The 24,936-nt window shown below is 38.8% G+C and overlaps 1 protein-coding gene across 3 annotated transcripts in view; it reads right to left on the reverse strand.

Annotated features, from left to right (window-relative positions):
• The window catches only part of NISCH (nischarin), a 32,161-nt gene extending 9,061 nt beyond the window's left edge, over positions 1–23,100 (reverse strand). The window contains exons 1-14 of one of the 3 annotated variants that reach the window (XM_067303191.1): positions 22,954–23,093; positions 16,709–16,792; positions 15,723–15,905; positions 12,488–12,536; positions 10,523–10,686; positions 8,855–8,950; positions 7,768–7,863; positions 7,134–7,286; positions 5,713–5,781; positions 5,096–5,281; positions 4,737–4,865; positions 4,165–4,278; positions 3,135–3,243; positions 269–390 (exon numbers count right to left, since the gene is read on the reverse strand). In XM_067303191.1, the coding sequence (XP_067159292.1) occupies positions 269–390; positions 3,135–3,243; positions 4,165–4,278; positions 4,737–4,865; positions 5,096–5,281; positions 5,713–5,781; positions 7,134–7,286; positions 7,768–7,863; positions 8,855–8,950; positions 10,523–10,686; positions 12,488–12,536; positions 15,723–15,905; positions 16,709–16,792; positions 22,954–23,040 (1,641 nt within the window). In that variant the 5' untranslated portion in view covers positions 23,041–23,093. Of the gene's footprint in view, positions 1–268; positions 391–3,134; positions 3,244–4,164; positions 4,279–4,736; positions 4,866–5,095; positions 5,282–5,712; positions 5,782–7,133; positions 7,287–7,767; positions 7,864–8,854; positions 8,951–10,522; positions 10,687–12,487; positions 12,537–15,722; positions 15,906–16,708; positions 16,793–22,953 lie in introns of all 3 variants that reach the window. The other 2 variants (XM_067303193.1, XM_067303192.1) reach the window with 2 other exon arrangements.
• Between the last annotated feature and the right edge of the window lie 1,836 nt (positions 23,101–24,936).

The raw sequence follows: 24,936 nt of genomic DNA on the forward strand, positions 1-24,936 counted from the left end.
AACATGTCACAAGTACTTGACTTTAAAGTCATAATACAAACACTGACACCAGTTCTCTACAACTCTGTAAACTGGAATTATTTGCTTAATTTAAAAGGTGGACTAACCTTCACACAATTTGAGGCTACCTCCGTTTTCCACTATAATAGCTCTAAAAATCAAAATAACTTTGCTATGGATTATTTTGACAACAGAAGTTTAATATCAGAACTAAACTTGCAGGAAACTTTTAAAAATACCATAAAGTAAACATAAGAACTGTATTTACCTGATTTTTACATCTGGAGTCTGACATTTCGAAGCATCTCTGGGGAACTGTATGGTCTGTAGGAGTCGAACCACTGGACTGCAAAGAACTACTGGCTAGGACTGTTTCTCTATGAATTATTTCTAGAACAAATACAAACAGCTCTTAGAAACACTAAAACAAAACCAAAACAGGTGTTTAACAGTATGTGCCAAACAAGCTGAATTAAAATTATCTAATCAAAATCTGACTATAAATCATTAAGGGTAGAGGATGCCTTCACATAACAGCCAGGATGAAACAAAAACAGGTACAGATGGAATTTTAACCTAATTACAGAAGTATCGTTAATTGCACTGAAAGTTACACTAACATCTAAAATTCCTTTTTCAAGCTAACAATCATCTTCAATCCCAGTATCTGGCATAAGAATTTTTCATATGACTTCTGAGCTAGTTTTAACAAAACATTGCCCAGGCTAGCAAAACCAGCAGCAAAGCACTCTTTGGCAACTCTGTAGCATTCTCTCAAATTTCTGTAGGCTTCGTGTAACACCTGTGTAAATCCTTTAGGAACTCAACCACACTGAGAACTTCTGGTCCCCCAAATGTCACTTCTAAGACAATTAACTCACCTTACTCAGAACCTTTTTGATGTGCTCAAAGATGAATGATCAGGAAACATTTTCCTGAGTGCATACGAGGCAATGCTCTAAGGGACATCCGACATTTTTTGCTTGTTTGACATTTGCAGTGTTGCACTAACGCAACCCAGCAAATCCACTTTCAATACCACCACTGGGTCCATCAGTTTAAGTATATAAATGCACAAACAAAAACAACAGAATTATAGTGTGGATATATGACTCTGTCATGAGCATAAACACTCCTGCATGCAGCACCTTCCTGGACTGATGGTAAAGTTTATCGGATTACATCAAATCTTCTCATAGCCAGAGGAAAAGCAAAAGGTATTTATTACTTGAACAAAATACTGCGTTAGCAAGAAGGAAACTCAAATTGACAGGAAAAACAGAACACGACAGCATTATTTTTGGTTTTCTGTTTCCTATATAAATATTTAATCTTTTTCCATAAGCCATTTTTCAGTGACATTTAATTTGAATAATATGTACCGGAAACAGATGGTGTCTATAAAAACTGCAGAGAAAACAATTCATAGAAATAGCACATCAGGAAATTAATTCCATTATTCATGGTTTAAGGTCTAACAGTGAAACTCATTGCCTAGCATATTTCAAAATTTCTAAATAGATTTCTCACAATCTGTAGTTTGAAAGCAACCCTTAATAGCTAAATATACAGCAAATAATCAATTTCTACCATTAAAGCTGCAAAGTAGCCTGCCCTACTCCTCTTGCATTTTTCTACCATTTATAGTAGCCTTCCCTAAGATTTTACCAAAGGAACTTTAGGGAAGGAGACTAATGTATAAACATCTCAAATCTTACTCTAATCTTGTAGCAAATTTCTACAAAACTCCCAAGTACTTCAGAAAGAAAGAGCTGATTCTTTTTTCTTTCAAGACACATTTGCTCCAAAAAATTTATTGTAATATAAAAGGACTACTCACTAATATTTTTTTAAATAGTCACAGCTATTGCTACCATACATTTTTACAGCTAGCCCTATAAAAAACTGTAGATTGTCACATATGCAAACTGCCTCAGTGCTGTAACTTAAATGCTTTATACTTTAAAGCAAGTATTGATTTCAAGTTATCCAAAAGAAACTAAATATTTCTTGCACATATTTTGGAAAAACTGGCAGCTTTTTATCTGCAGGTGACAGAGGATATCTAAAAGCATTACAAGTGTAAATGAAGTACATAAATAGCAACTGTATCAGTATCTGTTCTAAGTTGTTTGTCCTTAAATCAACTGCTCTCAGAACAATTTCATTGTTATAGATTGAACTTAGAAACCTCTACTGACCTGGCAGAAATCACAGCAATGGATTGGGTTTTTTCAACAACCAAGCTGTTTCTCTCCCTCATCCAGCAAATTCAACAATTTACTGGAAAGAGTAAACTGCTTCACCCCAAATTATTGAGTATATACTTGCTGCTCTTTTAAATAAGCAAGAAGTCTTCTCCCACTGTTCATGTCCAATTACACTTTAAAGTTTCTAACCAGGCAAAAGTCAAAAAATTTTATGTTCTCTTCTCAGCCACAAATCAATACTCCTGTAAGTTGTATGTAATTTTAAAGGCTTCTGCAAAAGCTCAAAAGCTTTCTCTAAGTTCCTAATGCAACAGGCTTTCTTTTTTGAAACATGCAGTAAAAATAATTTTCAGGTAAAGCTAGCAGGAGCTACTGCACAACAGACATGCCAAAACACAAGCTCAGACTGATCACTGATCCCATAACTTGTCCTTCCTCTACTCGCGTACTATTCCTAACTTCTTTCAGATTTATTGATGGAAATGTAATTCTTGGCAAAAAGCAATAATGGGACAGATGCTATTTCATCATATGATTTGCCGACCAATAACAGATAGCAAGAAATTGCAAGAAGCAGTTTTAAAACATGTTTATACTTCAAGGTTTTCCATTAAGGAGCTAGGATACATATGTAAACTGGGAAAAGATATATAGTCCTCTGCTGGTGATTTCTGCAGGATAACGCAGTAAAAGGAGTCCTGTACCCAAACTTTCTCCACAGTTAACTACCACTGGTGAACAACAGGTCAGGATTGCTGATTCACACACAACTTGCAAGTTCTATGCCCATGCTACCATGCCTTTCTGCTTCATTTTGTCTTGATAAGCCCTATTTCCATGCATGTCATACTCATGTATATCAATGCAGCTTCAAAAAGCAGAACCAAGAGGCTCGGCCCAGCAGCACGATACATACATGATTACCTTGGCTGGAGCTGACAGGACGAGGCAGAGAGGGAGAGGAAGGACGAACAGTAAGAGAAGAACAGTTTGATTTGGAGCTGGCAGCAGTGAGCCTGGAGTCCTCACTGATCTAATAAAGAAAGTATGCCGTGATTAAAGAAAAAGAAACTAAACACACAGGACACATTAGATCCTGAACTAAAACCAGTCTATACAAGGTTTCTCAATTTTAGCACTAGCTTTCTCAATTTTAGTAATAGCGAAGTTAGCGCCAGCATTTCTTTGTCACATCCACTGAGGTTTCTATTTTCTTAGTGCAGTGGAATTTCACTAAGAATTCATTTTGAAAAGTCATTCTGATCACTAATCACTGCATTGATTGACAAGAGTAACAGTGAGTTTCATAAAACACACAAGAATAAAAGCAAGATTTCTACCCTGCAAGGACAGAAACAAGCTCTGATAATAATTTTAATTCCAAAGCAGGACAAACCAGCTACACAGAACGCTAAGAACACACATGCGAGAAGGCAAAGAGGATGCAGATTTCCGACTTTTTCCCACTGCTAAATAACCACAAGAAGGAAGATGGTAAAGTCACTTTAGTACTCTGTTGCATAGGCAGTAAAATTATGTTTCTGCACTTATGTACGATGTAAAGCACAGTTGTTATGGTCCACTGCACATTCACTGTGTTAAGTCATTCTGTCCTTTCCTCCCGCTTCATCTCTCCCAAGCCAGCATAGAAAGGAAGGCCAGATAATTACTGAAATTATACTGAAAATATAGGAAAAAAATTAAAAGTTCGTCCCACATTAAAGGAACAAGCAAAGAAATTGTAAAAATTGTTATAACTAAAAGAAAGTTTAATGAATTCCCCTCAGACCTCATTTATTTGGCTAAATGACAATGACTAATTTGTCTATTCATCTAATTGGCCTGTATTTGGCCAATTGGAAATATATTTCTTTATAGTCTTTTTGTAAGCTTCACAACAGCATAAATATCATAAGCAATCAACTCACTCCTCCCCAGCACCACGCAAACTCACCTTTTTATCTGAGTTGCTCAGTTTGTACTTCACCTCCTTTGCTTTTTGAATAGCTTTCAGCACTTCCACAGTGTCTAGTTCCTTTTCTGTGGTAACAATGTTATCCAAACAGACCTGAAGAAAATGTATAATATATCTAAAAATGACATTGAAAACAAGGCAATCTTTTTTTTAAATTAATGTAATAATTAATATTAGCTTAATGTGAACTTTATGCATCTTATAACTACTACATGCAAAAATACCATATCACATTAGACCCTTGTTCTAAGGTGATACGAATTTAATATACATTCAGAAACACTTGATAAGTTTTAAGACCCTTCTAGCACAACTGTATCTCAGTCGTAACATACTGTTTCTTTATCCAGTGAAGACAGGATAAAATTTCTTTTAGATCCATGAGCGTAATGGAATACTACTAATGTGGTTTCATTCTCTAAAGACCTTTTCCAATGCACAGTAAAAACTCATCAGCTAAACTAACATTTACATTACTTTCCTCATCAGGCTTTAAAAAAGATTTTTTTAGTTAGGTGCCAGCTTCAAAGGAAAAGCGCGCCGTGACTTACCTCTGAGGCCCTGTCCCCAAACTGAGCAAGCACTTTGGTCCGGTAATCAGGAATGATGCTCAAAGGATTGCTGGATAAGACCACCTTTTCCAAGCATGGGAGGCTTCCTATATTTCTTACTTCATCAATCTGAAAGTTTATGGAAAAATGGATGAACGCAAATAGATAAATGAAGCATCAGCACACAGGCTGAGCATCTCTAGCATAAATTACTGTTATATTATACTGTTCATTTGCTGTTATAACCAGGAAAAGTTGCTGCAGCTGCATTTTTAATTTGCAATTTCACTCTTTAGAAGAAATTTCTTGCAATTCAAAGCGCAATTCAGTTTGACACTGAAATAAAGATCAACAGTTACCTGTTCTATTTTGTTGTTGCTCAGATCCAAGTTGACTAATGAGTACAGTTTGTTAAGACCACACAGCCTTTCCAATTGATTTCCTGCTAAATTCAGAGTTTTGATGTTTCCTAGTTTTGTGTGAACACCTTCTAGTGATGTAAGCTTGTTGTAGGATAAGTCCAGGTGAACAAGGTTGTAAAGATGCTACAAAAACATGGAAGATCCATGTCATACACCAAATCGTTAAAATGAAACAATATTAAAGACACAAATATTAAGGCTTGTTTATGTTCTGTGCAACAGTGTTTATAGGAAAATCGCCGAGCCATAAAAGCATGATGTGAAATTGTTCATAACATGGGCCTGAGCTTATAAAATGGGAACTCCCTCAAATGCAGTTTTACTGATTAAGAGATATGGCTGGCAGCGCAGGCAAGGAACTAAATGCTATACACCAATATTGACAAAGAAAGGAAAATATCTAGAACAAATAAAAAATTAAAAGAGTACTTGATGTTGTTACAAAGAGTAACCTATTTTGGTTTAAACTGTTTTCCATGACAAAGATCAGCAACAGAATTCTGAAGCAAAAAGCAGCTTTGGAACAAAAATCCACCTTCAAAAGCATTGTTTACCTGTAAATTTTCTACCAATGACACCCCATTGTGACTCAAATCCAGGAATTCAATCTTCGGAATTAATTTCTAGAAGGAGGAAAAATGCCTGTGGTAAAATGCATCATAGCTTAATAAGTCAGGACATTCATCCTTCACCAACAGCTGACTGACAAGCAAAAGAAAGGCATCATCCAATGAACAGTGTCTCTCAGTTTTTTGTATTAAAAAAATCATTCGGTGATACAGTGCGGCAAAATTAAGTTAAATCCTCCTCTTGAGCGGGAAAAAAAAACAAACAGGTTTCTCTGAGAAGTATGGTTAAGTTTAAGTCTGAAACTCATTTTCTTACTTAAAATGAATATTTTTCCCCCAGTCCAGCCATTAACTGTAGGTCAATTTCATTATAGCTGTTTCATCTTACCAAACAAGCATATTTGATGCACGCAACGGGGATAAAGCAGACTACCAAGGGCCAGAGTAAGTTCACTGATTTGTTTACACATGTTGTTTACACTAGCCAAGCATTATACGAGCTCACATAAGCCTCTAACTCTTAGAAATGCATCTTAACCCACAAAACCTTTTATTTTTGGAGGACTCAAATGTTGATTTTGATGTTACTGTACATACATTCGCTTTGTTTTGGTTGTAATCTCACCAATGACTTGCCTTCTACTTAAGGCCTGGACTGGGACCTGAAAAGCCTAAGCCTAGAGTCACAATCAATCTTGAACAAGAGGACTGCACTCCATGCTCCTGACTTTTAGTTCAGTTGGAAAAGTAACTACTTTCCCTGCTTTGCAGGAGTAATCTGAGTAAAAAAGTATGTTTATATTTTACACATGTTCTTGTGACAAAAGCCAGATTTTTTCCTTCACAATTGAGTTACAAAATGCAAAACCAAGGTATTGGCAAAATATTTCAGATGTTGTTTCCATGCTCTACATACTGTGTTGATGTCACGAAGGCTGCCAGAAAAATCAAATGTTTTTAAATATGCAGGAAGCTTCAGCCCTGATAATACTCCAAAGTCTAGCCCAAGGAGGTTTTTTGGTTTTGTTTTTTTTTTTACTTTCATAAGTGGCCTAAGGCTAATGCAAACAGTAAAAATGTTTCAAGAAGTCAGTATTCACGAACGTGTTACTTACAGAGTACAGAATGACAAATACCTATTCTCCTTTAGCAAAGGAAATACTGAGGTAGTAGAAGAAAGATTTCAAAAAGTCTCCTTCAGCTTTTTCAAAGATTGCTTTCTAGTAAGCTTTAATCTGGGTTGCTAATCAACATTAAAAAAGGAGATGCAAGTGAAAATTCTGCCAGAAAAATGAAGATATATGAAGTAAATGCAAAATCGCTGCTATGTAAAGCTCCACAGAAGCACAGCCAGTCTTTTTTTTTCCCCCCAAAAACAAAAAATAATTCTTCCAAATGAATCTTACCACTGAATCATCAATTTGAGATATGCTATTGTGACTCATATCTAAAGTCGTTAAAGTTCTCCAAGTTGGGATAACTGCTGTCACTGGACAATTTGAAGTTGCACCCTCTGGCTCCCACTGATCAAACTCAGAGGCCTCAGGCACGAGGATTTCCTATTTAAGACAAGCACAGGAAAGTATTATGTTTACGTTTTCAGTGAAAGCTAACCATTTTGAAAACAGTCCAACAAACAGCCGTGCATATGTAAGGAAGATTGCTAAGCTTTCTAATAATCTAAATTAAAGTTGTAGGTCTTAAAACATGAGCTGCCTGGGCCAGAAAGCTGACATGCTTATTCTAGACTGATGAGGAGAGACTTCCAACACCAGCAGCCAGTCTGAATTAGGAAATGGAGAGGGACAATACAGGAACTGAGAAAGTTATGCTACTAGATATCCCTTACCAAATCAAAGCACAGAGAAAAGAACAACCAAGACAAACATTCAATTCTGGATGAATAACAGAATCATGCATTCCAATAGCATAAGAAATGTCCCTGTGAAGGGACACAAGTAAACACTTCCTCTGCATTTTCCGCATGTTATTTTTGCATGTGCTTTAAGCAACTACCAGCAAGTAGGAAAACACTCTTACCTTCATCGATGTTGCTGAAAATCGAACACTCATTGTGGCTAGAGCATGCTTTGATGAAGTCAACCCTTTAATAAGTTTTGCCCCGCAATGATTTATCTGTTTTAAAAGAAAATTATAATTTTTATGTTACAAAATCAGAAACAATATTACAGGCAATTGTGAGACATGGAAGAGGCAGCTGAAAGCTTTAATATTGGGTTCTCTGCTCTATTAACAATTTGGAGAGTAGTTACAGCACTCCTCTAAAATCCCATTCTCATAACACAGACAAAAGCAGGAGATTATCAGGTCAGTAATATTAAAACTTGGTAAAGCTAAAGCAAAGAAATTGAGAGACAGCTGCAGAAAAGTGAAACTTAAACAGTTCTTTGAACAAAAATTCTTCTCCACTGACTTAGTCTCCCCTGTATATTGCTCGAGGTGAAACCACCCAGGCAGTTTGACAGGATACAGCATTTTACTGCTACTAAAGAGTGGTGTCTCAAAAAACTGTGGCTCTACCTGCAGACAAGTTCATTTATGTACCCTAATATGTTCTTTATTGTAAATAAAAAATGAAGTGCCTTGGGAAGCAAGGAGACTATGCTAAGCATTTAAGATGGTAGCGTGCTAACTACACAGACTACATTTAAGATTAGAAAGCCTTTTTTTTGTAAGTCACACTGAATCTATGCCACCTAAGGTCTGCTGCAGCTCCTGCCAGCAACCAAGTACTTCTTGGTGAAGCGCTGCACACACTGCAAAATGACCACAACCAGCAACTTCACTGGTGTATCAGGGAAACCACACTGAACAGAGATGCGGAGCTCCTGCCACCCTTGAAAGAAAGTCTTTCTAGATTAGCACTGCCAATCTCTGGACAGACTTGTGTTTACTACCAGATGAAAATGGCAGTGCAGTGCCAGTCAACCCAAAACTTTTCATGAGAATAGAATTATAAAAGTCTTCATGATTATTTCCAAACACTGTACTCTCCAGTTCTAGCACCAAGCCAAGTTATACAATTACTAATGCTGAGAAACATGCAGCAGACCTGGCATTCGCAGAGCCTCTAAGAAATTATGAGCAAAGAGTATCTCAGTCATACCTCTATTTGGTGAAGCGACTTAAAAATGGACAGATCAAAAGGCAAGAGATGCTCCTGAATGTTACTGGTTCCAAAAGGTCCTCCTGTTCCAGTGACCTAGAAATCAACAATTAAAACCAGAGTTAGTACACATTATCAAACTTGTCTGCATTTCAGAAGTCTTATACAGGCTATACCACAAATACAACATCTTGGAAAAACATTCAAAGTTCCAGCCAAATTTTCAAATATGCAATGATTCATGAAAATTACAGACAACTCAATTCTTCGGGGAAAAAATGTTGCACCAGTTATGCACAGAAAATAAAGGACTGTACTTAAACTGCCACCTTGTGCTTGTATTCTGTAGCACAAAGGGCATGCAAAAAAAGATATATTGGGCAAGACTGACCAACACAGGCCTACATTCATTAAAAAAAACTTTTCTGAAACATTTGGATCTTCCAAGACAGAACTACCTTCATTTCCACTACCAAGGATGAAGTTCAGGGCACTGCCAAGATGATTTTGGAAAAAACACAGCACTCCATTGGTATATATCTAATAAAAAAGCACCTAAAATTTCCATTTGGTCTTACTATTTTGGCCTCAGAGAATGTGCGCAGCATGAAAAGAGAGATGGTTTGTTTCATTAACGCTTGCTGTGAACATCTGAATCTTGGGAGAAATCTTTCAGCTTTCTGTCTGGTCTTATCTGCAACTCAAAAGCTTTGAAAGGACTCACTCAAAAGCATTCAGAAGGGCCAGAAATTCTGAAAACTCTGAAGTTGGGTATTTTTCTAAAAGACATGCTTTTCTTCAATCAGAGAATCCTCAGTTCAGAGAATTCTATAAACCCATAGGATGGCAAAGGCAACTGAAGTTCCACAGAAATAGCAGTATAGATGTTTTTTAGTTTTTGCAACTTGCTAAGACTTCCAGTGAAGCTTCCCTGATCCTCACCTTTGTTTCCCCTTTAAACACACCACACAGTTAAAAGAAAACTCTTCTTCATGTAATAAAGGGGCTAAAAAAAATTTTGAGCCCTAGCAAGCACTGTTAAAAAATTACTCCAGAAAACCCTTTCCAATTCAGTTATTTGGTAGGATAAAACAAAAAAAACTAACTGGCTCCAGACTGAAATGATCTCTTTTGAGCTATTTTACATTTATTCTGAAGCAGTATTTTAGTTAGAACTTCAAGGTAATCTCAAAGACAGAAGTGAGGTGTTTGTGTTTTTGTTTTTTTTAATATTTTCAGATACAGTCAGAAAGAGAGATGAGAAAGGGGTTAGCATTTCTACACAAATGTACATGCACGCATATAAATATACATGTGTATACATAGAGGCACACAGGCCTACCCATAGTATATGCAGACAATGCAGGGTTAAAGAGAATGTCTATCTACCTACCCATTCCTAGTAGCACCCAGTAAGATTCTGTGATTGCACTTATCTAAAGAGATCATGTCACAGAGGGGAATCATCATCTTTGTTAGAGAATCAGGTGTGTATTGAAGGTAGGCAGAATAAATATCTGTTCAACATGGACTTTTCAATGCTTGCAGGGGCTTAAATGACACCATCCGTAAAGCTCTTGTGTGTTCACACTAGACTCAAGTTTGCTAAGAGTCATGTCAAAGTCTGCTAGAAACAGTGTCTGCAGTATTTCTGCAAGTATAGTTCACCTTTAAATACTTGAGTCTACAGGTGAAATCCAGAATATGACCTAGATCTGTTTTGGCATCTCCGTTAGCACATGTAGGCTTCCCCTGTAGCAACTGTTGAGTGACAGCATACAACTGCAAGGGTCTGATGCTAAAGACTTCTCCAGCCATTAACAACTGCTCTCCTGAAAAAGAAGAGTATAATGATATTAAACACATTGCTGCAGTGAGTTGCACAACTTCAGTGACAAAAGAACAAATGGTACCGAGAAGATCTAAGCTTAGAGATAAAATGTTTGTCCCTTATACTCTAAGCTCAGAGTGAGGCACCAAAACAACGCACATTTTTACCATTTTAAACAGGTACTAGAAGGACTGAATTTAAAATTTCTAACACCAGAATAGCCTAGGTGTTGAAAACAGCATTCTCACCATATAAGCCTGAAGCTCCTAAGGCAACTAATGGCAAATTGCCCTCAGTCTTACCAGGACTGGATTCAGACAATATTCATTTAGATAATGTAAAAGATACTACGCTTTCTCCATGATAAGCTAAGCTCTTTAAGATAAGCTCTGTAACATTTAGCACTTATCATTACATTCAGAAAAAGCAATACCTGTCATCTAAAAAAAATAACAGACCTTACAGCTTTTGCTATACTCCCTAAAGGCAGAATTACAGCAAATGTTTTTGTGAAGAGTATGAGGTCCTTTACTACACTAATACCAATACAGACTCCCAGAATAGAAAATGCATTGTTTGTTACTATTTTTTCATTCCCATTTTAATCTAGAACAGTATTTAAGTAGTAGGAAACAGCATCTGAAAGTCTCTCTGAAGGCACCATAAAAGATAACATGGACCACAGCAGCCAAAACACAAACATGTGGAATTGATGTCTCTCTCCTCTTTCTTTTAGTGACATCAGTTTGACTCCATGAACAAGACAGCTTCAGCTTTCATGATAACCAGCATTTTCAGAAATGCTCTGAGGGGAGTAAAAATCCCTTTGGCTTCAATGGGAGCAAGTCCCAAGAGTCCAGCTGCACATTAAGGCAAGGGTACACCAATATACAGCAGTCAGATACCAGTGATTCCAATATCAGTAAGACCATGTGTGCTACAAAGTCAGGACAAATTTCTTCAGAAACTACATTTAAATGTTCCAAAACTTGCTGAGTGGACCCTCTGAAATGGCTTTACCTAAAGTTAATTTTGTGCCAGAACAATCTAAAATGGCATACTGAAACATGCTTCACCTATCACCTCAGTCAACACCACCACTGCTCCAGCTGGCATACACAGTAGCATCTAGCATCTTCTTTAAAACAAAATTAGCCTGGGTTAACCACTTCACACATCTCCTGCTGTCAACGGACCAGTTCTATTTACAGTACAGACAAAAAAAGAGCTATTGCAATTATAGCAGTGTATTCCACTTTGATCTGCCAGCTTCAGAAAAGAACATCCTTTAATGAACTGACCAGAACATCTCATGTTTCCTGAATTCTGAAAGAACAGTAAATTAGACAAAGTGCTTTCTTGCATTTAACACATACTACATCAGTACTCTGACTCAAAAGAAACTTCCCTACGTATCACAAAACAATATGCCAAGACAGAAAGCTTAACAAAAGCTTCTGATCACTAGCACCGTGTCTTATCCTTTCAGGACACAGACTAATAAGTAAGCCCTTTTCAACAGCTGAATTAATGGATTTCTCTGTTTAGTTTCCAAAAGTAATTGCACTACTGTTACAGTTCCACCCAAAATAACAGCTTGAATCAAAGTGCATCTGTCCTAAACTGCAATCAGTAAGAAAAAAAATGAAGAGAAAGAAGGGGAAGAGAAAGTCCCAGAGTCTGATATGCAGAGTCTGAGAATCTCTGATTATCTGGAGATTAAATATCTCTGGTATATGAACGCATACACATAGAGGAAACCTCTCTCTTCATTCCCAGTTAATTTCTGGCAAGTTCTTTACCTCTGTGAAAGAGCTCTTCAGCCAGTGCAGCAGTGATTCCATTGATCTCCTGCAAAGAATAAAGCATTGTAATTAAGTCTGTTATTTACATACTTACTATTGTAATTTTTCAATGTGCACCTTTGCTGATAATTTTTTCAGAAATCAACTGTGAATATGTCTAATGGATTTCTTTGTAACTTCAAGATACTTCAGAAAAATGACCTGAAATTTTACAAGATTTTATTTCCAAGATGGGAGATACTGAACTATAACTAAATAAGCAAATCCTGCATATATTAAAAGAAAAAGGTAACAGTAGTTACAGCAACTATTACTGCCCATTATTTGTCAAACTTGAAAGTAAGCTTGTTTTTGAAGTAACTTTAAGTAATCATTCTTGGAATATGAGGCAAATTTCTATTATAAGTACAGTGTTTTCAAAAAAATGGGAGCTGTCCAGGCATTGACAGTTCCAGAAGGAAAGGTTGAAAACTTTCAATGCAGGGATTTGTTCCTTTTAAAACTGAAGGTGCATAAAGATCGGTGCAAGTATTTTCCATTTAGACCTATTTCTCTCCACAACAAGCAAATGCTTGGTGGAAGTCAGAAATAGTTCTGAGCATTTCCAACAGTTCTCTCTCAAAGGCCCACAAGAAGAGCATAAAATAAAGCCATTGTGATAGCAAAGCTTCCCCTAGACACACACATCTGATTATAAGGTAGCAGCAAAGGGTAAACAGATATTATGGATTATCATGAAATGAATATTTGATGAGCTTGCTTTGCTGACAAAGCCCTCATGATTCATAACAGGGGAATAAACCCACAGGACATCTGCAACAGACTGTTTGGTTCATCTGATGAAGCAAGTGTTTTAGAAAGGCACATCTCAATACAACTGAAACTGTGCTCACTGAGGACAAACAAAGCCTCCACACCAGAGTTTTGGGACCACAAGCTAGAAGGAGCTGCGTTCCAAACAAAATTCAACAGCTCTGACTTATTTTGAACACACCAATTAGACTCATCTAGCATGTACATGCTTAATTGAAAACTATACTCTCTGTATCTCTTTCATCATTTGGGACACATAGCAGATATTTTTCCTACTTTTATGATTGAAACAAGATTATGACTTGGATTATCCAGTGATTAACAAGCAAAAAAAGTGACTGCTTTACTGTGTCAGCTCTAAGAAGAGAAGCCTCCGTCTCAGCTCTAATTACTTGTATGTATCAACCACACAGAAGTCGTCTGTCCACAGCAGCTGCTGAACTGCAGCCTGGGGGCACTCAACTCTTTTCTTGCTAAAGCTTGTATCTGTAAGTTTACAAACCGTATTTTTTAAGATGACAAAGTGCAAGAAGGTGCAACAAAATCAGCATCCCCATATCACCATGGATATCCTATACAATGCCAGAGTAATGTACTGCACTACTACTATCACATGCAACTGCTTCTCTGTGCCAAGCGGTACCTAATTTTTCTTGGCAACACATGAAGTATTGTTCATGTATTTATGGAAGGTTGTCTATTTCTAATCCATTCAGTTCAACTAACCTCGAAAATAAAGCATTCCTTACTGGAACTACTATATATAATGATAGACAAATATCATAGTCTTCCTATATAAACTAATGTGGCAATATTAGGAATTAAACTGTCTCAAGCATGCATGTGGGCTGTCTGAAAACTAAATATTTTAAAAGATCAGAGTTCTGCAGGAAGATTATTTTCTAGTAGAATTGCTAAGGTAAATATTTAGCTTTTCTTCTGAATAGCTAACATTTCTTGTAAATATTTAAAAGTACTCTAACAAGTTCCAAGTAGAAACAATTGAATTTAAACCTCAACCCAGACTCACTTAAGAAAAAGAACTGCAGATTGAGCAACACCTTTGCTCCTAAAACACAAGTTAGGTAAAGAAACAGAGAAGCATTCATACCCAAATAACGCTAGTTCTTTGGAAAAGTAAAAGATAAAAGGATGAGCGCTAGAGCAAGTTTAAATTAAATTATGAGAAGTTTCAGTGAGTTGGGTTCTGACTACTGTCAGCAAGAAGAAAAAAATAACTGAAAGACAGGGGCGGAAATAGGAAGAAGCTGTGCCTGCACAAAAAACTTCGTTGGAAGTTTCAGCACTGGAACATTAATGAAACACATCAGATCATCATTTAAGAGAGTAGCCAAAGAACAGAAAAATTATGCAACTTGCTTGAGATCAGGAAATTTGCTCTGTCTGAAAAGAACAGACATCCACTGTCTTTACACTGTTATGCACATTTTTAATACATTTTAAAACTCTAATCCATTTTAGAGGACTCGATCACAACACAAACTAGTGTTTCTCACTCAAACCTGCAGGGCAATAGCAATACTATGAAGGAAACCTGTTTATCAAAGTCAAACTCTAAGCTATTACTGGGACAGGACACATATTCAGATAACACAAGTAAAACAGGTTTTTCTTTTGTTGTTAAATCTTAATCAACATACCTAATGGATCACTTCTGATTCATTTCTGAAGCCTTCATAAGAAACCATAAGGAGCCATGTCAGTACATCCCACCCCTAAAGCAATTGCTGCTCTTCCTTTCCACTGAGTTCTCCAGTGCATTTTTCTCTTTATAAAGTCCACTTTCCCCCTTACAACATGATGCCAAACTACTAAAGCCTAATTACACATACGAGACAAATGAAAAATTTGCATTGTGAACATAAAAGCAAGCCATCACTTACTTCAAGCATCGTTTACCATAACATTTATCTGCTCGATACTGCTAGTTCTCTATAAGCTGCTCCATCAGTGTGCTCTTCTGGAGAAGTATCATTTTTCTTCATTTGGCTACTGGAAACTGTTTCAGTGTGAACAGAAATAGAGCTCTAACCACTAAGTGTGTGTCGGGGGGGGGGGGAGTGATCAATTATGTAATGTTCCCTCAGAGAGCTAGCACTACTGACTTCAGCTTTAACAACCAATTCAGCTGCAGCTTTATTCACAGACTGCAAGTATTCTGCCAGCATTTATTTTCTTATCTCAGAGTCCCTACCCACACTACTTGCTAGCACAGTATCTACTGCAAAAAAGGTCGTGTCAAAAACCTCCAAAAATGTGCTTAATTTGTTATATTGTGCAAAATACTGAAAAAAGCAGTTTTAGTCATTTTGCAAGCACTACATTCAAGTCTCTCCAAGTCAGAAAACTGACAGAAGACACTCACTACTGCATTTTATATGCTAAAAAGATAACTTACATATAAATGAAAGTGTAGGAAGTGTGATAACACTTTTGGAGCAGTAATAGGAAACTTGACTAGAAGGGTTTGCAGGTAGACTTCTAATTCTTTTTGTCTTTTCTCCACGAGGCTTTTGGAATTTTTTCCAATAATCTTCTTAGGAGGTAACAGATTTTTATCAATTTTCTTTTCTGAAACAAGCTGAAAGACAGAAAGACTACAGTTATTGCCTGACACGCCATCTGAACTTGCATGAAGGATGCAAATGAATGCATTAAGAGTGTGCTGTCTGTCCCTGGTAAGATCCAAAACTAAAATTGCTTCAGTAAATTACAGCTATTACTCAATTTCTAATCTTAGGTATTTTTAGAAAGAACATTTTATCTTAAAATTATAGGAAGTTTAATGATGGTGTATTCTGAGAATATACAAAAATGAAGATCCATGTCTGTCCTGACTAGTCCCACTCACAGGATTGCTCCACAAAATGCGTGCATACCACAGAGCAGAATGCAACTATTTAAGATGATAAAACTACAGAATATCAGGTGAGTTCCTGAGAAAGCAGCCCAGTCTTGAATATACTGGATTTCCTCTCATTTTCACTTACTGTTTTGAATCAGTACTGGTTAGTAACTACCATATGCAACCATGTAACAATAGCTTATTAGCAACCCCTTGAAGACAGTCTTTGTTCCAATCCAGCGTCTGGTGACCAAATTAGCTGCTATAAACATTTCTCCTGGCAAAAGTTGTAATGACTGCAACCTGAACCGTATTCTTTCTGATACAGGCCAATCTCCCACAGTTCAAGAAGGGAGTGTAATCAGGGCAAATAATGCTGCTCATGTGAAAAGAGGACTTTAGTTTGAAGTTCAGATGGTTTAATTTCTATCTAGCAGACATTCTCACACTTTATTGAGGAAAGAATTTATGTTCCACACAACAGAACTACACAAACTGTAAGATGTCTTGCAAGAGATCAATGCCAGTTTTATGTTTACCTTTTCATGCAGGTCATGGAAATCACTGTAACGATGTTTGACTGTCCACTGATGATTGCCAACACTGACCTGAATAATGTATACCTAAAAAATAGAAAGTAAAGTAAGGAAAGGAACTGGAAAAGTAGTTAAAGAAAAGCTGACTGTGATACCTGTAGGTTAATGTATCACTATAAGGTGATTCAATATTCACAACAAAGTATGATAGTTAACTAAAAGCTCATCCAAACTCTACAGTGACTTTGCTGGTGCAGGATGCCTGACCTCATTCACATGACTGCGCCACGAACAAAAATGAGTAGATGCTCTTTTTATTTCCAAGCAACTGCTGTTATTTTTCCAACCTGCAGTTTAACAACTGCAATCTCAAAACTACTTTTTCTGAACATTTCTGCTAGCCAACTTAAATTGGCATTCATACCTAGCCACAGCCACATCAAACACAAGACAGCAACATCCCTCCTTCAGATTTACCAAGTTACACAACAGGCAAAGGAACTTGGCAAACATCCTGCTGTCACCTCATAGTTGAGCAGGAATCTGGAGCTTGACCTTCAGAAGTCTAGGCAAATCCTTTGGTTGGTTGGATGTTAACTATTCTATTCCTTTCGGTGAAAAGCAAACATAACAGAGCTTCCTGATAGTTATGACTGTGCCCAAAGAACCATTACAATTAACTAAAGCAATCCAACATTTCTTTAGAGAGGACTAATTATTTTTAACTATGCATGTGCTGAATGGACACAACTCAAGATTTTCATTGCAGGTGACTTTCCAGATTGAACAGTATTGATTCTGCAGGAAAATCACAGTCCACCTTTGGATATACCAGAAGCAAGCCATCCCAGTGAAACTGCCAAGACAGAAAATAAAACACAAAGTATAAAACCACGATGGCTCAGCAGAACCAGTTCTTCTTACATATACAACTATTTGATAACAACCAATTAAAGAAACTGTTACCTATTCCAACTATATTCCTTGTAAAAAAAAAAAAAAAAATTGACAAGCAGATATTGAAAGCATTTAACACGGTAGGGAACTTGCTTGCTATCATAGGTTACACAGACCTGATTCATAGGTGCTATGGGAAGGAGGTACATCTATTACTAATCCTACTTGAGGAAAAAAAAGCATCAACAGTCAATTTTCAATTTGTTACATAAAAGAAAGGCAGTTTTCACTTACTACTGGCACAGACCAGTAGAGTAACAAACACTAAATAGAATACTACTTGAACTTTAAAAGAGTTATAGCACAGATGCATTTTTTGTGTGAAACATCTGAGCCTGTAACACGCTGGCTTGCTGAACAAAAAAAACAAGTCCTACAGAGAACTGAATCAAGATGTCTGACTACTGCATACAGCAGATGATGTGTCAGTGTTCTGATGAGCAGTAAAAAAACAAACAATGGTTTACACAGAATTACAATTCAAATTAAGGCTTACGTCTGACTTCCTGTCATGCTGTGTTGGGAAACTGCAGGTCAGGATTATTTACCATGCCTATGAGTAACTAGAACAGGAATAATCTCAGTATTCAAAAGTTTCTTACAATCCAGAGGAAAGCAAGTGGAAACTCAAAGAAACTAGAGGATTAAATTTGGAACTAAAAAAAGTACTACACTTAGAAGCTATAATAAAGATACTACTTCTGTTTAAGAGCTAGCTGTGCTAAAAATCTTATGGGAGATAAAACAGTATAGCTAAACGCAATGCAGATTGAATATATAATGAATAAAACCTAAGATTAGACACTGACAACCCAGTAAACTTCACAGCTCCCAACTGACAGCTTGTGAGATAAGGAAGGAATGCACCTTCTCTCTATTTACAACACTCTACAATCAGTTAGGGTAAACATATAATAAAGGTTTCATATTCTCTTGCTGAAATGACAAGGACTGATGACTTCTACAAAGAGAGTACTGAACCAAGTGGATAAGCAGCCTGGTCAAGAAAACGTCTGTGAATATTTTAAATGTACTGATACAACTCCACAAATTAAGATTTAAAAAAGCCACAACATTACCCATGTAGAACATATCTAGAGTTAGCAGTACATATTCACCTGTCAAGCAGCCTTAGTAGCAGAATGACAGCAACTGATTTCAGATTAACCCACAAGCTGCCTTTATCTTGCAGAATAGATACAAATGCAATATGCTTATATGTTCCAAAGACTTGTTTCCAAAATTGATACAGAAATCAATCAGTCATTTTAAAGCCAAAATCTGAAGTTTTTTTAAAAAGTCAGCTATGTAAGTACATCTCCAATTAATTTTGAGTGCACTAAGATGACAAGGCTGACAGTTTATTAAGTTTTTTCAGTGACTGCCTATCTATCAAGCCAATGGCTAGAAGGCATAAACAAAGGGGGAGATGATGAAATTCTATCACACGGCATTGTCTCCCAGACATAATTTACCATGTGAACTCTCCACCCGCAATTTTGTCATAAACTATGCTTTTTTTGACCTAAAACATGAAAAGGTTTACATTCACAGGTTTTCATCCTGGGAACCTATCTCCCCATTTTCCAAAGTGCCTTCTACCAGACTCTGTGTAATAAATATTCTACATCTTTCTATAAATTATTTGCTTTGGCCAATTTAAATTCTACTTTGTAAAGTGTTTAACAGATCTATACTGCTGTATTTTTTCATGATAATTTTTCTTACTGCTGAGGTTGTTTATACAGACCAGTCACTTCAAGCTCGTTGCAATTAAGTAGTCACTCCCCAGACAGAATGCCTTTCATCTCCCTCAATATTTAAAGTAAAATATTTACTAGTAATTTTTTTTTTTTTAAGAAGTATAACTTCTAAACCTGCTGTTAAATGAACATCGGTGATTCCAAACTGATCTTTGTCTACTTCCTGTATGGTTATAAAAACCTGTTCATCTCACATTGTATGGAATACTTGCAATTCCATTGTATTCCTCATCCAGCATCGCACTGGTGCATCACCCTGGTACTGTCAAGAAAAGGGTAAGTACCTCCCCTTAGCGATGACAAACAGAGCTGCCCACAGGCACACAGAAAGTCTGGGACGCAGGTGGGACTGCAGCCACTAGGTCCCAAACATCGGAACAATGATGCAACCAAATCTCCTCCTCCCTGCCTTGTCAAGTACAGTCAGACAGTTTACACCCATTCAAGGAAGCCACAGTGTTTTCTTTACACACCGAAGTAAGCATTTATATTAAAAACAGCTGCAAAATACAGGAAAGGCAGGAAGGCAATTTAGGCCAAACAAACAAATGCATAGCAGGAAACAAATGAAGCACTGGCAGCCTAAAGGCCTTTTTTTTTTTTTTTTTTTTTTTTTTTTTTTTTTTTTTTACAATCAGCCAGCCTTCAGTCAGCATCTAGCAGGATCAGCACATGCAGGAGAAATACCTGGTCTCATATTTCTCCAACACATGCAAATACCTTGTAAAAGTGCTCATTCTTTCTGAAGTCAACAAAAGAATATTAACAAGTGCAATATCTTTTCCACTGAATTAAACCATAGATAATTTTCCACCCTAAAAATTTCAACAAGAATCATTAATATTTTTAAAAGTACCTTCAAAATTACATAGAACTATGGGCCTGCCCTACATATTTTACAGGATTTAAGTTCAAAATGTCAAACAAATAATGTCATTAAAATATGCCCCCTTCTGTTGAGATTATCTTGAATGCTGGAGCTCTAAAGTGCAGGGTAAAATGGGAAGCAACAATGCCAAAAGAAAACTGATTCTTTCAAAAACAAGGATGTAAATAGTGCTACTGCTGTCTTGACTGCTATGTGTTAACAGATAAAGATGCTTCTTGCTACTGCTCTATTTCCCTTTTCATATTTACCAGATTTGACTGACTTTTCTACCACCCATATTTCACTTCTGCTCAGGTACAGGTCATTGTCAAATCCTTAGTGCCACAACATCTGAATTTTAAACACTAAACACAAATGTTAATTTTTGTAAATCATTTTGTCTTGTGAATCATTTTGTAAATCATTTCTGTTTTCATTTAAAGATATATGCCTACATTTCTAATGGCTTGGGCCTTTTCACAGAAGCTGGCTGCAGTTTTGGAGTCCTGCTAACAATTTGCAAAGGTTTACCCACAAGTAAACTTAATGGCATGATTCCCTGGAAACCACAGCAACAGAAACAAAACATGACCAATTACTGGCAAATTTTGCCTTTCAAAAATCTTACTTTGAAAGTCCCCTAGAAAAATGGCACTAAAACAGCATGATATATCCAGAAACATAATCATTAAATAAGAACTCAGGCCTTAAAAATTAAGCTTCTGATGGCAGTGGCTTAAAATGCTATCCCCCAACTATCAGCAGATCTGCCAAAGATTACCTGTAGCAGAGTAAGTTATGTGCCTGTACTACAGCTCAATCTAGCACATTAATGGTATTACCAAAGGTTGTTCATGCCACGATGCTGATTTACAAGCTGAAGCAGCTAAATAGCTCACATTTCACCTCCTGTGTCCATAACTTGTGTCTAGCAGAGTATGGGGACAGGTAACATTTTGAAATTTTCTCAAATAAGTTCACTTGAATTTCTCAATCACAACTACTGCAAAATACTCATGAAAACTCTATCACTAACACTATTGAATTCCAGTTCATAACTAAAACAGAAGTTTCCAATCATCATACCACAAAAGCCTCACCATGCCCCGACTGATCTGTGACTCTGAAAACAAACTTGCTTGGGGGAAGAACCACATATCCAGCGAACACAGTGGTAACATGTCAACAGCAGAATAGTTTTTGTGAATACACACCATGTAACTAAATTGACAGAATGAACTGAAACCATCTTCAAGAATGTATTTTAAGCTTCTCACCAACTAGTTCATGGGACGTTCCCCCTAACAAGGTGATCTGAAGCATTCATTATATTTTTATCTAGGTCTGTAAACATGGCCACTGATCACCTGAGAGCCATTCCCAAACAGTGATGTTTCAAGGGTTATCAATATGAAAAAGAGCTAAGTCCTTCAAGTACTACAGCTGTGTAAATTCTCTTGCCAAGCCATGGTTTTACAATCAGTCTTATTAAAAAAAAAAATCAGAAATTGCTTTCCTGTCACTCAAGAGTTTTTTTCTGAGTACCTTTTCAGTGACAGTAATCTAAGGTACTATTTGTAAAAATAATACACAACTTTTTACAAGTGTTGTCTTTCTAAATCTCTTTGCCCCTTTCTGTTTTCTTCCTTTAAGTTCCTAATGCAAGAAGCCTGGTGTCATAATGTGCATTCTACAGAAAAAGACTATTCAAATCACAATAAACTAAGGTAGGAGTAGAAAAAAAATTTAGTTATATAACAGGGTGGTGTACTTGAGATGTTTTCTGTGTGCAATTACGCTGAGGCTTGTTTTTGTGAAGAGCTTCTTCCCAAAAAATAGACCACTTAAGTCTGGGTAAAATGAAACTAGTTTAAAAAAAAAAGTTATAAATCAAAAATTTAACTCCTTCCCCAATAGAAATGCTGCTGACGATCTTTCCTCCTTTTTTGCACAGCAAAAGAAAAAAATCGTTTGTGGGCAATACCATCCCCAAATCATCTGATTTTCTCTGAAGATAAGATGAAACTTTTCAGGAGGGATGTTATAGTATTTTTGCCTTAACAAAATATTTTATACTGTATTCAGTCCAGCTTTAAAAGCTACATTTTCTCAATACCCATTTCTCATGATATACATATGTACATACATATATACACACACACACATATATATATATATTTATATATGAAGATGACGAGCTCTTCGAATTCAGGCTCCACTAAAACACTAGCTCTTCCCAAGCGTCAGAGTTACAAGGAGCTAGAGGGGGCCAAATTTTCAAGCGCAGGACACCCACAGCCCTACCGCTGTACCCCGCTGGGGCAGATTTCCCAGAAATTCCCCACATTACTCGACTGCTGGTACGAAACTTCTACCCCTTTCTTCCCTTCTGGCTCGAGCAGCCGGCACGACACAGGGCTGGAGGCGCTGCCGGGCCTCCCCGGGGCGGCTGAGGCGGGATGGAGACGGCGCCGAGCCCGGACGCAGCCGCCGCTCGGCGCCCCGAGCTGGGGCCCGTCCCGGCTGTCCCGCCGCCTCCCGCGGCGCCGGGGGCTCCCTCCCCACCACGGCGCGGCTCCACGGCCGCGCTCCCCGCACGTCCCCCTCACGGGAGCCCGCCACCGGGCCGCGCCGGGCCTGCCGCCAGCAACGGCCCTCACCGTGTAGGTCTCCACCAGCTCGGAGCCCAGGACCCGGGCCCCGCGAGGGGGTTCCTCGCCGTCCTCCCCCGCCGCCGCCGCTTCCATGGCGCTGCGAGAAGCGCAGGGGACCGGGCGCCGCCGCCCTCACGCCGCCGCCGGTGCTCCCCGCCGGCCGCCGCCGCCGCCGCCGCCCGCACCGGCCGCAGCCCCGGCCCGCGCGTCCACCGCCGCCGCCGCCGCCATCTTGGCTCCCCCCACGAAGGGCGCGGCCCGCCCCGCCCGCCGCGTTTTTATTGGTCGCCCCGAGCAGGGGCGGGGCTAGCTGTCGGAGGTGGGACCTAACTCCAGGAGGGGCGGGGCTTGCGTGCCTCGGCGTCGGCCTGGAGGGGAAGGGCGGAGCGACAGCTGGCGGGGGATGCGCATGCGTGCTAAGCCCTCGCGGGCGGGGGGCTGCTGCAGCGCAATGCAGTGCAGCGTTGTGCAATGCTATGCCGTGCTGTGCAAAGCTATGTGATGCAGTGTTCGGCTGTGCAATGCAGTGCAGCATTGTGCAATGCTGTTCTGTGCTGTGCAGTTTGTTGCGAGGCAGTGCAATGCTGTGTGATGCAGTGTTAGGCTGTGCAATGCAATGCAATGCAATGCAATGCAGTGTAAGGAGCTCAGGCTTTCCAAGGTGGCCGAATGCAGCTAGGGACTGGTGTGTGCAATGTGCACATTGCAGATGATGTTCTTGGAAACGCAGGCAGCTGCAGTCCAGGCCAAGGCAGACACTAGCACAGGGCATTTGAGATTGAATCATAGAGGGCATGGCCAGTCTTTGTCTGAAGAGTAGTGATCTTCCTAATAGTGCTGTGACTGTGCTGTCACGTGCACTGACATCTGCATCTGGAAGCAGTGATGGCAGTGGTCCAAAGCAGTGACTCACCCCAGCTGTAAGCAGCTCCCAGTGGCTATCTGTGGTCACACCATGCTGCAGACAATGTTGCATTGGGCAGAGGGGCTGCTGCAGTGATTCTGTGATAAACACGCCTGCTGCCACCTCAAAAACTGAGCTGAGAGCTGGCCTGATGGGCTGGACTTCTACATGGAGGAGACACCCATCCTAGGTGCTTGGGGGGTGAGCACAAGCATGGAGCGCAGCACCAGAAAGCCCTATTGAAAATGATTTTAGAAGGAGCTTTTTTTTTTTTCTTGCAAGGACTGCCAGTGTTCAAGGAGCTAATTTCAAGTGAATTCAGGGTGTAGTTCAGTGCAACTTTACTGAGGTTTTGAACTTTGTTTACCTCAATGAGCTGTGCTACGGAGGATGGGGAAGTGCTTCAAATCTGTGCACGCTAAAGAGGACCTAGCCTGGAATTTGTAACAGAAGTAGATAATCCCAAAGGATGGCAAGCAAATCCTTGTCTGCCTTTTCACCATGAAGTGGAATTGCCCTGAGGTGAAGTCGCAGGAGATCTGTCTGCAAAAGCACCCTCTAGCTAAAGAAGAAGGGGTCGTCTCTTGTGTCCTTGTTCATGCTAGCTAATCTAAGCAAGGGTGCAATTAGTCCCAGCGCAGCTTCAGTGCTAATAGCAGAAGTGCCTGACTCCCGTTCGTGCGAGAGTGGAAGTGCTCAGGGCAGACAGTGCCAGCGCTTGGCCCTCCGCCGAAGGGACCCGCGGTGCCGGTGGGAGGTAGTGCTGTGGGAGGCAGCTCCGGCACCCGGCCGATGCACTTGCGACCTGGGCAGCGGATAAGCAAACAGTCCTCTGTGCGAATGCAAGTACCAGCTAGATAAACCCCTTTTTATTTTGTTTTTACTGCAAGATGCTTTCCCTTGGATCAGGACTCATCTCTATATAGTGAAGGTGTGTAGCAAAGGCAGTCCGAGAAGGATTTTCCTAGTGCTGCCACGCTGTCAGCAGGAGCTGCTGCCGAACTCAGTGTCGTAATGAGATAATAAGCACTTTTACAGAGTGAGTTTAATTAAGCTTCCTCTGAATGCCCCATCTCCTTAATTAA

Source organism: Apteryx mantelli, chromosome 12 (genome assembly GCF_036417845.1).
Source record: "Apteryx mantelli isolate bAptMan1 chromosome 12, bAptMan1.hap1, whole genome shotgun sequence".
In the NCBI taxonomy this organism is placed as follows: Eukaryota; Metazoa; Chordata; class Aves; order Apterygiformes; family Apterygidae; genus Apteryx; species Apteryx mantelli.